The sequence below is a fragment of the Meriones unguiculatus genome, chromosome 5 (genome assembly GCF_030254825.1).
Source record: "Meriones unguiculatus strain TT.TT164.6M chromosome 5, Bangor_MerUng_6.1, whole genome shotgun sequence".
In the NCBI taxonomy this organism is placed as follows: Eukaryota; Metazoa; Chordata; class Mammalia; order Rodentia; family Muridae; genus Meriones; species Meriones unguiculatus.
Window position 1 is genome coordinate 38,051,211 of NC_083353.1, and position 13,340 is coordinate 38,064,550.

Genomic DNA, 13,340 nt, shown 5'->3' on the forward strand with positions numbered 1-13,340 from the left:
AGAAATGTAGCTGGAAAAAAAATAGAATTTTAATGATAACAGGGGAAAATGAAATTCAGTGCGGTCTGGACTCCTGGTGGAGGAAATTTGACTTTTTAATTATAATTTTAAAGAAAAATGAAAAAGTATTTTCTGAGACTGATAAATAACACATAAATAAAAGAAAGGAAAATAATTCTCTTTGCTCAATTTTCAGTGAAATAAAATTTCCTTTTTTGTTCCAGGTAAATTCCAGCAAATTCTCCACAAACTGCAGGAACTTCATTGATTTTCATTTTTTCCCACAAAATCATAATTAGACAAAAAATTCAATAATTTCGATAATGTTTTTGTTCAAGGACTATGCCACCATACCTACAGCATGTGTATGAAAGTCAGAAGACAACTGACTTGGTTCCTTCCTTCTACCACGTAGATCCTGTGGAAAGAACTCAGGTCATCAGGCTTGGTGGCAAGTGCCTTTACCTGTTGAGTCATCTGGCTTCCCCAACATATATTTTGGTCACATTTATCCTCTATACTCTCCTGTTCTCTTTCTGCTGTCATTTAAAAAATTTTATGATTATTTCTATTTTATATAAACAAATAACATGGCTTACTATTTCAGTATCAAGACAGTCACAAACTCTCCATCCCAAGCTCAGTCCAGGCAGATCTCATAACAGTGTAGAACTGGAGAACCCACCTGCCCCTCCTACTGGCCTCATCCAGCCTTTCCCAATACCTCACTGACCCAGATTTCACAGTTGCACCTAAGTGGCTAGCTCAGCCTCTGTCCCTTTGCATGAGCTGGGCAGCCTGGGGCAGATGTGTGTCCATCATTTTTCTCCTGATTCCAGGTCTTTCAGGATAAGTTGCCTCTTCCAGAGAGCCCTCCCTTCTTCATTCCAGGCTCTTTCTTAATCCCCCTTGGTTTTCATCTCTCCTCTAATCACACCCTTATCTGAGTTGGGTTTGCAGTGGGGGCTGTGCCAACACAGGGCTGAAGGCAGGAAGAACCCTTCCTAAGCCCCATCAGGCCACAGTTTAAACACAGGAGTAGTTTCTGGATTTAGTGCATGAATTAAAACAAACAAACAAACAAAAAACTCAGCGTAGTTGACAAGCTGTCTCAGAAGGTCCAAGTGTTTGCCACCAAGCCTGTTAACCTGAGTCAGATCCTCAAGAGGGAGTCACTATGTCCCACACATACACAAATGTTTAAAGAAAAAGTAATTTAGAGTGAACACCACCTCTTCTACTCACTGACTTGCCCACTTGCCTGAAGTTCAGTTTCTCAGTCTTGCCTTCTGAGGGAGGTAGTGAGGAGGAGGGATTGCTCAACCAGAGGCTATCTTGCTGTTTCCCATAGCCAGCCATGCTGAGTGGGAAGAGAAGGGAGGGGTTGGCAAGGAGGCCTGGGAAGTTCCCAGTCACCCTAGAAGACTGGTCCAACCAGTATGTGTGCCTCATCTCTGGGCATGGGTGGAGCCTCAATAGGCTGAGAGACAGTGTAAGGTGATGCTGGGCCTCCACAGCTGTGTCTTGAGACACCCCCACCCCTTGGATGCCACACTGAACTTCACTCTTCAGAGAGCAAGACTGACACTGTGGCTCTCAGGTGCCTTTGCTTTCTCTACAAGAAGCAAGATGGAGATTCACACCCAGACCCTGGGCTGCTTCTCAAAGGGCCTCCTGTTCTCAGGTAAGGAGGAAACAACCTCAAGGACTGAGGGCCAAGATGGAGCAGAATAGTAGCATTACAGCTCCATCCCTATTTCAGATCTAAATTTTTCTAGGATTTCAGAACTGTGAGGATAGGAATTAGTGTTTGCTTCCCTACTGTGTTCTGGGAAGAGAGTGAGGGAGGGGACTAGAGACAGAGCCTGAACTGGTGAGTCCCACCTAGAATCCCATTATTTGGAAGGTAGAAGGACATCTTGAACTACATAGCCAGTTCAAGGCTAGCCTGGTCCAATTGAGACCTTGTCTCAAATAAAAAGCGAAAATCTTAGGAAAGGGCCAACCATGGTGCTGCATATCTATAATGGAAGCACTCTGAGGATGAGTCAGGAGGATCACAAATTTGAGCTGAACAGCATAGTGAGTTCTAGGTGACCTTGACTTAAAAAAAAAGAAAGGAAAACGGGAGGTGGTGGCACATGCCTTTGTTCCCAGCACATAGGAACCAGAGGCAGGCAGATCTCTATGACCAGGGCAGCCTGGTCTAGAGTGAGCTCTAAGACAGCCAGAGCTACACAGAAAAAGCTCAGTCTCAAAGAATGAGAAGAGGAAAAGGAGGAGGGCAAAAATGGAAGTTTAGGCCTATGATGTATTTGGGATGATAACTGATATAATAGATATGTCCTTAAATATTGGTTGAATGAATAAATTCAGAGGGTCCAAGTGTTTAGGGACAGACCAGGGCAGAAAATCCTTCAGATTTGTGGCATCTGTGCCAGTATTCCTACTCCTGCACCCAGGGCAGATATCACTAATTAATCTCGTTGTCTTTTTAATGAACAGCCCTCAGAGTCTTTACTTCCAGTTAAGTGTCCATAGAGAGAAAGATTTTGTTATCTCCTCCCCACAGTCAAACTTAAGCTTCCTCCATTTTTTTCCCATAGCCTTGATCTTAGCTCTCTGGCTGCCCCAAGGCTCCCAGGCAGCCCTCCACATTCAGAAGATTCCAGAGCAGCCTCAAAAGAACCGAGACCTTCTATTATCCCTTCACGGTGTCCCCAGCACTGTCCAGGACTTTATCTGGTACTTAGGGGAGGAGACTTCTGGAGGCACAAGGCTATTCTCTTACATCCCTGGGCTAATGAGGCCCCAGAGGGATGGCAGTGCCATGGGACAGCGAGACATTGTTGGCTTCCCCAATGGTTCCATGCTTCTTCGAGGCGCCCAACCTTCAGACAGTGGCACCTACCAAGTGGCTGTCACCATCAACCCTGTGTGGACAATTAAGGCCAAGACTGAGGTACAGGTAGCTGGTAAGTGGAAAGGCTATGGTGGGATGCAGGGCATGTGCAAACACTATTTCATTTGACCTCCTCATTCATATGCACACTGTGTGTTTATTAAGAGCACCCACGGTGTACTAGACCATAGGTCTCCCAGACCCTAAGGCACACCCATTTCATTAGTTCTTCCCATATACTGATTATTCCCATATACATTGAGCACCTTTTATATGCCTGGCCCTGATGAACTGCTCAATTTTCTTATTCACTAGTCAAGTGTTTATTGATGTGGCTGCTCCAGATGAAAGGCTAGGAGACAGGGTGGAGGACAGTATTGACATCGAACACTTTTTGGGAATCTTACCAGGCCAAGTGTGATTCTAAATACTTTTCCTGGATAAGGCTGATCATTAGGACTGGCTGATAGCTTAGGGTAGAGGGCTGTGCATCTCAGAGAAGTTTTAGAACCTCTCTGGTCTCACTAGATATTACTAGTGCTTGCTTGCTACTCACAAGAACCACAGACATTGCTAGGTTTTTCCAAGTGCCCCCCAGAGCCATTCTGCTTTCACAATGACCATTACAATATAGTAATGCTTTGTCACTTAAAAAAGCTCCTGAGGCAGTCACCATTGTTGTCTCCATTTTACAGGGGGAAAAACTGAGGCACACTGGATTTACACTTTGCCTGGCTCAGAATACTAAGTAAGCTAAGATGACACAGGAAGGGAGGTCATCAGAGTGGTCTCAGTAAAGAAGATGACCCTTAGTTAGGTATGGTGGAATAGACATGTCACCCAGCATGGAGGAAGCTGGGTCAGGGCAGTGAGGAATTCTGAGGCAACCTAGGCTACATGATGAGTTACAGTTTGGACTGGGCAACAGAACAGGACCTTGTCTCAAAAATGTCAACAGGATTAGTAAGATAGCTCAAGGGGGAAAGCCTGATGGACTAATTTTGATTCCCCAAACCTGCAGAGTAAAAGAAATCCAACTCTGACAGTTGTCTTTTGACTTCCACTTGCTGGTGTGGGCACCAGGTGAATAAATAAATAAAGAGGGGAAAAAGCCACGCAGTGGGGACACATGCCTTTAATTCCAGCACTCATGAGGCAAAGACCAGCAAGCCCCTAAGCTCAAGGCCAGCCTGGTCTACAGAGCAAGTTCCAGGGCAGCCAGGGCTACACAGAGAAATTTGTCTCAAAACAAAACAAAACAAGAAAGAAAGGAAAGAGAGACAGAGAGAGAGAGAAAGAGAGAGAGATCATACCTCCAGCCCCTCCCTGAAAGATTCTAAGCAGGGGCTCTATCCTGAGCAGTACTGTAAGCTCCCCTAGCTGCTGCTTACTCTGTTCTTGCATCCACACTAACATGACATTCTTTTGCCACTTAGAGTCTTACACTCAAAGAAGAGGGCTAAACCAGGCAGTGGTGGCACATGCCTTTAATCCCAGCATTTGGGAGGCAGAGGCCTGTGAATCTCTGAGTTGAAGGCCAGCCTGGTCTATAGAGGGAGCTCCAGGACAGAGAGGGCTACACAGAGAAACTCTCTGGGAAAACAAAAACAGGAAAACAAACACACAAACAAAAAACAAAGAAGGGGGTTCAGACTCTCAAGCTTTTCAGAATAACAAGTCACAGCACTGAAGAACACAGAGTGGGAGACACTGTTTGAATCTGGACCTTGGAATTTAAAAAAAAAATGTCTTATGGCTCAGTTGATAAACTCACTCTCTATACTCAAGAAAAATAACATGTTACAAGAGGGAGGCTTCTCCTGTCTGATGGACAATGAAAAATGATGAGGGACTCAGAACACCTTAACCCCATCAGCCCATGGCCTTGAGCCCCACCTGGGGTGAGATTCAAGCACAGCCTGATGACTGGGACAGGAGGATGGAAAGTGCAAAGCCCCACTGAACAACTTATTGAAATCCTGCCTCCAAATTAAAAGGGGAAGGGAAAAGTTGAGAAGGAAAGAGAAAGAAATGATTTTTAGGGCTCTTGAAGCAACAAACGGTTCACACATAAGAGCCCTGACTGACTACTCTTCCAAAGGACACAGGTTTGGTTCCCAGCACCCACATGTTGCCTCACAATCATCTAGAGCTCCATTTCCAGGGAATCCAATGCTCCCTATTGCCTTTGCAAGCACTCAGCATGGATATGGTGCAAAGACATACATACAGGCAAAACATTCATATACATACAATACATAAGATATACATGTCTCTCAGTTGGCAGAGTGCTTGCTTAGCACACATGAAGTCCTGGGTTAGGTCTCTAGCAACATATGAACTACACACCTATAATTCCAGGACTGGGCAAGTCTCTGAAGCAGCTTTTGCTGGTCACCCAACCTAGCCAAGGAGGGAACTCTATGCTGAGTAACAGATATTGTCTAAAAAAAAAATGCAAGGGAGAAAATGAATAAGGAAGAAAATTGACCTCATTGTCTTGTCTTTACCTGCATGCACCTGCATGCATCCACATCCACATGAGTCATGAACATGCATACATGCATGCATTAATATAAACACAAAGAAATTCAAGGTGATCCTCAGCTATATAGTAAATTGGAGGCTAGCCTGGGGGTATTGGAGACCTTATCTCAAAATAATAACATTTGAAAAATGATAATTTATAAAAAAGCATGGACTGAGAAGATTTAGATCACCAGCAAAGCCCCTGCCTAGAACCCTCCAGTGAGGGGCAGGAGATGTGACTCAGTGGCAGAGCCCCTGCCTAGAATCCCCAGTGAGGATGTGGCTTAGTGGTAGAGGCCCTGGTTAGAATGCCCCATTGAGATTCCCAGAATGTGGCTTGGTGGAATAGTGGGTGTCTAGCAGGCATAGTATGGCACTGTAAAGAAAAATAATTAAGTAAGGACACACAAAAATCTTCACTGACACAACCCTAATTCCCAGATGCTCATGAGTTCTCAGCCACCAGACACCTTCCTGTCAATGCTGGGATCATGGCAGCTACCATTATTGGAAGTCTTGTTATGGCATCACTGCTTGTAAGTGGTATTGCCTACCTCCTGATCACTCAAAGCCGGAAGGTCCAGAGCCCCAGGTACTGGTCCCAGACCTCCCTCTCTGTCCTCCACCCCCTCTTTTTCCTCTCTAGGTACCCTGTCTTTCCCAGACTGGGTAAGGGTCAGTTTAATGGGTGGGAATCAAGGAGGCAGAGTCTACAGATTGTCAGGGTCCCCTTGCACAACTACAGCATCTCAGGGTTATTTTATGTACCCCTAGGATACCAGCTACAGAGAAGCCAAAGACAAACACTAGCCCTGAATCTGGTAAGTCAGGAGGAAATGTCTTTCCGCACAGAATTTCTGTATCCCTGATTTAGAGGTCCATAGTCCCACATGCAGGCCGAGCCCTCTGGGATCCTTGGACTCACTGAGGAGATCTGAGAAGATTAAGCCCCTTCTAAACCTCCAGGGTCCCTGCTCCTAAGTAGTTTCCTGCTCACAAAGCCTTCCATAGGTGCCCTCCCAGTGCCTCTGGACAGACTTCTGTCTCCCTAGAATGACTCTTAGGCTCCTTTGTCTTCAGATAGTGATCTCTCTTGCCAGGCTTCTGCATACTTCCCTCAAATCTCCGCTTAGTCCTCACCTCATCTCACTGTCTCAGATGACCCTTCCTCCAGGTAGTCATCTCTGAATTCAAGCTGGCTAAGCACCTGTTTCTATGTTTCTCTATCCTCCTCCCTCATTCTCAGCCTTAGACTTCTGTGAGTTGTCACTCCCTGGAGATGCCTCTCTCTTCCCCCAGGGGAATTTGAGTACTAGGAATGCATAGCCTGGATTTTCTGGGCCACCATTGTGACCCCAGCACACAGTTGGCAGGAGGAGGGGTTTTCCCAAATGTTGGTTGAGTGACTGAATGAGTGAAATGGACAGGCGGGCAGAGCAGGCCTACAGAAGTCATCTGCCAGTGAGACCTCCTTTCTCCTCTACTTCAGGTGACAGCAACATCTATGAAGTGATGCCATCTCCAGTCTTCCTGATACCCCCTGTCAGTGATGTGGGGCCAGTGAACTCAGCCATGGTGAGTCCTGTCCATTTAGAGCTTGCTTCTCACAAGGCCTTGTCTCCAAGTTAACTATGATGACTGGAAACCACGACTCTTCTCTCTCCAGTCCACTCATTTTTTTTCTTCTGTTCCTTCCTTTGTGTACATGGAGGGGACAGAGGAAGGGGGACAAACACCATGACATGAGTGAAAAGGTCAGAAGACAACTTGTGGAAGTCAGTTCTTTCCTTCCACCATGTGAGTGTTAGGAATCAAACTCAGATACTCAGGATTAGTGACAAACAATTTGCCCTCATTGAGCCACCTTGCCAGACCTTCTCTCTAAATCTTGTGTGTTCTTCATACGAGAGAGGGACCCATGGCAATTAAAGCAAGGATTCAGCTGGTGGACCAGTAAGTTTATTGGATTACTTGTAGGAATGTGGCACCCATACCCCAGCACTGGTGACAGCCCAGAAAGCCACACAATGTTCAGACAGAGCCACCAAAGGGCCATATTTCCTCTTCAACTACCATCCCAGCATGTGGGCACTAGAGGCAGGAGAATCAAGACCAGCCTGTGCTAGACTGAGGCCCTGTCTCAAAAATCAACAACAACAACAACAACAATAAGAGGGGCAAGAACTAGCTGGAGAGATGGCTCAGCACTTTCTGCTTTTGAGGACCCAGCACCCATACTGCCTATAACTGCAGCTGCAAGGACCTGATGCCTGTACTAGCTCTCACTGGGCAGCCACATTCACATGGTGCACACAAATAGCACAAAGAGAGAGAGAGAGAGAGAGAGAGAGAGAGAGAGAGAGCACAGACACCATACACACAGCACTGACACACAGACATACAGTCACGCACACACATACACATACAGACACCACAGCACACAAACATCCAGACACACAGAAACCACACCATACACAGACACATACACATCACACACAGATATACAGACACAGCTAGACAAACACAGATAACACACCACACAGAGACATACAAACAATATATCATGCACAGAGACATACACACACTCACACAGACTCAACAGTCTCTCTTTCTCTCACACACACAGGGGTACAGACACATGCATACACAGACTCACACATAAAAACTAAAAAAATAATAATCTTTAAGAGATAAGGAAAACAAAATGCCAGAGAAATAGCTGAGCAGGTAAAGTCACATGGCCCGCTATCCTGGGTACCTGAGTTTCATCCCTGGAGCCTGCATAAAAGCCAAAGAGAACTGATTCCACAACTAATCTTCAGACCTCTATTAGTATGCTGTGACACACACCCCTACATACAATAATTCCTTTTCAGTTTTGATTTTTTGAGACAGGGTTTCTCTGTGTAGCCCTAGCTATCCTGGAACTTGCTCTGTAGACCAGGCTGGCCTCAAACTCAGAGATTCGCCTGCCTCTGCTTTCTGAGTGTTGTGATTAAAGGTGTGCCCAACCACAGCTGCCACAGCCACCAGTGCTTTTGCCACTGCCTGGCAATAATAATATGTTTTTAAAGCAGACAAAGACAGAGAGAAAATGTTAAAAAGCAAAGTCTAATTGCTTAAAACACAAGTGGGGGAGAAGCTAAGCATTCATGATGTAATTGCCCAGCACCTCAGCACTCTAAAAGCTCTCACTGTCAGGCCCATTGCCTCAGGTGTGTTGACCTGCAAGGGGTGAGTTCCCTGTGTGCAGGGTCCTTACAATTAGAAGGGTAATCAGGTCTCTGATTCTGGGTATGTATGTCATAATATTAGGGTCAAGGGTTGGAGGGTGTAAGAAACTCCCTCACCTGTATCTCTCTCTTGCAGAGCCTGCCTCCACAAGCATCCCAGGAGAATCAGCACTATCAGGTATGGGTCATGCCCCACTCCTCCCTCCCCCTTCTCTTACCTCTTCACCCAACCTCCTCAAGAACCTTATGGAGCCAGGAGCAGGGAGGGTCAGATGGCAAGGGATAGGGACTATACTGCCCCACCCCTCTCACAGGAAAGCTCTCCAGTGAAGCCTGTTTCAGCTTCCTTGAGACTGAGCACTGAACATGCCCCTTGACTTCCTGGACCTGGGATACTCCTCTGTAAAAAATGACCCAAAGCTTCAAATCTGTACAGGGTAAACAAGGCCCAGAGAGGTAAAGGAGATTGTGCAGGGACACACAGCACAACAGGTCAAGCAATAATGGAACTTCAGTCCATGCAGTGACCTAGTTCTGGATTGGGTCTCAAATCTCTCCAATCCCCTTCTGGGTGCCCCTCTGTCTACATCTATGTATATGATTCTTTGCTCTTCTGCTCTCCCTCTCTCTCCTTTACTCCTTCTCTATGTCTCCCTTCTCTTTATCTTCCATCTCCTCCTCACCCATCTTTATTTCTTCATTTCTTTCTCTCTCTCTCTCTCTCTCTCTCTCTCTCTCTCTCTCTCTCTCTCTCTCTCTTTCTCTCTCTCTTTCTTTCTCTCTCCAATCTTGGTTTCTTTGAAGCTCATCCTCTCCCTTTTCTTATCTGACCCTGATCCTTTCTGTTATTTTATTTCCATCTCTTCTGCTTCCATAACTTTAGGGCTCAATCCTTGGTTCCATCTTCTGTCTGTCATATTCTGCCTGCTCCTCACCCCTGCAGTTTCTCTCTTTACCTCCACTTCCCCTGCCCTTCACAGCTTCTCTCCCTGCTTTTTCTAGGATCTACTAAACCCTGACTCAGCCCCATACTGCCAGCTGGTGCCAACTTCCTGGTGGTCTTTGGAACCTGCCTGCCAAGAAGACACTGGACCACACCACTCAGGGCCTCACATGTGCAGTAAACACACATGTGACACACACAGGACAAAGCTGCTGGGAACTGGCAAGATGGGATCCACCACAGACCCAGCATCACATTGGCCAGTATCCCACGGGACTGGATGGGAGACTGACAACCCCAGATCCTGAGTATCCCAACAACCTTCAGTCTAGGCTTCTTGCAGCTCTTTGGGGCCACCTGCCTAACCCTGCTTTCCCAAAGCCAGGGTTCCAATCTGTACCTCTGGGGTGGGAAGAAGGCCTTTGGTCTACCTCAAAGGTATCCCAGCCAAAAAAAAAATCCCATCTTTTCTCAACCCAGAAGCCCTTACCTTGGGGAGAAAGCAAGTCCAGAACCACCAGTGGTTCTTAACATGTGGGTCATGAACCTTTTAGGAGTGTCTAATGGCACTTTTACAGGGGTTGCCTGAGACAACTGGAAAGCACAAATATTTACATTATGATTCATAACTAACAAAATTACAGTATGAAGTACCAAAGAAAACAATTTTATGGTTGGTGGTCACCACAACATAAGGAACTGTAGAGCAAATCACCTATCCAAAGAAAACAGCCCTGGACAGTTATGTAAGGGTCACCTTTACCTGTCTCAATATCAGCCACTGGGACTGGGCTGGGACTGTATAGCACAATTGTAGAGCACCTACCCAGAACCCACTGGGCTGGGGAGACAAGGCCTCCTATAGGAGCCCTCGCCTAAAACCCACCAGTGAGGGCCATGGCTCAGCTGGTGGAGTACCTGCCAAGCAAAGAGAAACCAGGGGTTCAATCCTCAATGGGGCTGGGAGTCAGAGTCACATCACACCACCACAGGGGACACATAGAAATGATGAGTTACTGGGAAATGATGACAGTCCTTGCACCACAGAACAGGAGAAGACTTTAGAAGCTTGAAAGCTCAAGAAAGTGGTCCCCACAACCCCTCAGGCCTCCACAAGCATTCAACCCTATGGCCAACAGGACCACAGATCAGTGACATCTGCTTTGGACTCCTGGCATCTGTGACTGCAAGATAATAAACTCATGTTGGTTTAAGCCACTTATTTGGTAGTAGTTCATTCCAGCAAACAGGAAATGGGAATGCTGAAGGATCTGATGGAGGAGAAGTTACAGTCCCAGCTGATTTACAGTATACAAATTAGTCCCTCTGAGGGGACTTCCCAGGCCTTGATCTCATATAACCAGTCTATAGCTCAGATGGCCACCCAGATAAACCATGTGGCCTCAGACCGAAGGAGTCAGAATTAATAAATGAACCAGGGCTTAATTATTTCTTTCCAAAAAATAATTCCTGAGACAAAGTCTCTCTGTGTAGCCATAGGTGTACTGGAACTTACTGTAGACCAGGTTGGCCTTGAACTCACTAGACTGACTTGCCTCTACCTCTCTCGAGTGCTAGGTTAAAGACGTACCACCACCACCACCACCAAATTTATAATTATAAAAAATATTTATTTTTATTTGAGTGTGTGTGTGTGCATTTGTGTGTGTGTGTACTTGATGGAGTTGTAGTTCTGGTTTGGTCTGATGATCTTCAAACTGTGCTCGTCCTCTTCTGGGCACAGGTGGAATTGCACTTTCTTGGGCCCCTAATTAGGGTGCAACATGTGACTTGCTTTAATTAATGAAATGTAAGAATTGCTTCCAGGTGTGCCATCGTGTTCCCTGACTATTTCCATCACAGTGACTAACCATGTCATTCTGGTTTCTGAGTGAGCCCACATTAAAGCAGAGTTCTGCTGACCCTTGTTAAACCTGTCTACCTGAGACAGGAATGTGGCAAGAGTGAGAAGTAAACCCTTACTGAGCCATATTGTGAATAAAATGGGGCATAAACCTTATCACTCTGACATCAGGTGAGAAGATCCAGTCTCTTCAACATAAAAACTACATTTCCCAGACTCCCTTTTAACTAGATTGTGTCACCATGTGATTAAGTTCAAGGACAATCAAATATGGACAGAAGTGTTATAAACTGTTTACAGAGAGAATATTCTTCTCTGACAAGGAGGGGAGCAAGTGAGAGAGCTGGGGTCTTGGGGATGCTCTAAGATAGAGTCACCATGCCAGTTTGAAAGTTATCTGAGGGAAGATTCCTTGGCTTAAGTGACTTCTTGGAGGGGGCGGGGATCATTATTCCTAGCTATTCTAAACATACCTTCAACCCATTTCCAACCAACATTTTTTCAGATAAGGTCTTTTAGCCTAACCATTTCACTTCCATGGACAGTCTGGAGAATGAACTACAGTAGCCATATTTTCCTTTTTGAATGAGTGACTTTATTAAGTATATAGCAAGCTAATGTAGAAGAATAAATAGCAAGCTTGGTGGTGTGGTGCACACTTTAAATTTCACTACAAAAAAAAGGCATAAGCAGGAGGATCTCTTCAAGTTTGAGGCCAGCTTGCTCTACAGAGTGAGTTCCGGGATAGCTAGGACAACACAGAGAAACTTTGTCTCTAAGAATCAAAAATAAATAAATGAAAAATAAATCTAAAAATTAATAAATACCAAACAAATGTTAAATGAAAAAAAAATCAAATAAGATGCTCACATTATCCAGCAGAAACCCTGGGAAAGATGCCTGCAGGCCGCACTCACCTTCTCTACACAGCTGAGATTCTGGCTCTTTTTCCCACTGTAGGCAATTTTATATCAGAGGGTAAAGACTAGCAGACTAACCCTAACCCTGAACCCTAACCCAACCCTAACCATAAAACTAGCCCTTAGCCAAACCCTGACACTAAACCTAACCCTAATCCTAGCCCTTACCCTAAGCCTCGTAATAACCCTATCTCCAACCCTAACATTACTTCTACCTCTAATTCTGGACAAAGTTCTAACCCTAACCTAAACCTAACTCTAACTCTAACCCTAGCCCTAGATTTAACCCTAACCCAAACCCTAACTCTACCCCTTGCACAATCCTAACACTAGCCCTAACCACAACCAAAGCCTTCAACTAAACCCTAACACTAACATTTACCATAACACCAATTTAAACACAAACCATAACCCTTATATGACCCCTAAAACTAAACCCTAACACTAACATTTACCCTAACACCAATTTAAACACAAACCATAACCCTTATATGACCCCTAAAACTAAATCTAATCCTAAGCTTAGCCCTAGCAGTTACCATAACACTAATACTAACTCTAATCATAGCCCTAGCAGTAACCCTAACCCTAAAGCTAAACTCAACACTAGACCTAATCCCAACCATAACCCTAACTCTAAACATAGGGCTAACCCTGACCCTAACTCTACAGGCCTAGGGAGGGCCACCAGACTGGAGATATAAACATTTTCCTAAGGAGCCTTGTGGCATCAGGAACACCCAGCCAACACAAGGGACAGCCAGAAGGCTAAAAGTCAGCATAAGAACCCAGCTCTCCAACTGCAATAAGCCCTGAATATAATAAAAGAGCTAAAATAAAAGAAAATTACTTTAAATCTATTCCTATGAAGATGATAGAGACCTTTAAAGAAGAAATGAATAAATTCCTTAAAGAAATACTGGATGGATAATACAATAAAACAGGTAAA

General features: G+C 45.2%; 1 protein-coding gene across 1 annotated transcript; it reads left to right on the top strand.

The window, feature by feature from the left end:
• The first annotated feature begins 1,575 nt into the window (after window positions 1-1,575).
• Ceacam19 (CEA cell adhesion molecule 19) lies at window positions 1,576-10,098 on the top strand. Its single transcript, XM_021628953.2, has 7 exons — window positions 1,576-1,684; window positions 2,607-2,975; window positions 5,873-6,023; window positions 6,206-6,252; window positions 6,921-7,015; window positions 8,801-8,842; window positions 9,667-10,098. Exons 1-7 carry the CDS (start codon window positions 1,630-1,632, stop codon window positions 9,913-9,915), a joined length of 1,008 nt encoding a protein of 335 aa, XP_021484628.1. The 5' UTR covers window positions 1,576-1,629; the 3' UTR covers window positions 9,916-10,098.
• The last annotated feature ends 3,242 nt before the right edge of the window (window positions 10,099-13,340 follow it).

Bases quoted from the DNA above. Each gene is read 5' to 3' on its own strand.
- Ceacam19 (XM_021628953.2), top strand. From the start codon at position 1,630: ATGGAGATTCACACCCAGACCCTGGGCTGCTTCTCAAAGGGCCTCCTG. The intron at 1,685-2,606 runs GTAAGGAGGAAA...TTTTTCCCATAG, and splicing joins AAAGGGCCTCCTGTTCTCAG to CCTTGATCTTAGCTCTCTGG. The intron at 2,976-5,872 runs GTAAGTGGAAAG...CCTAATTCCCAG, and splicing joins GACTGAGGTACAGGTAGCTG to ATGCTCATGAGTTCTCAGCC.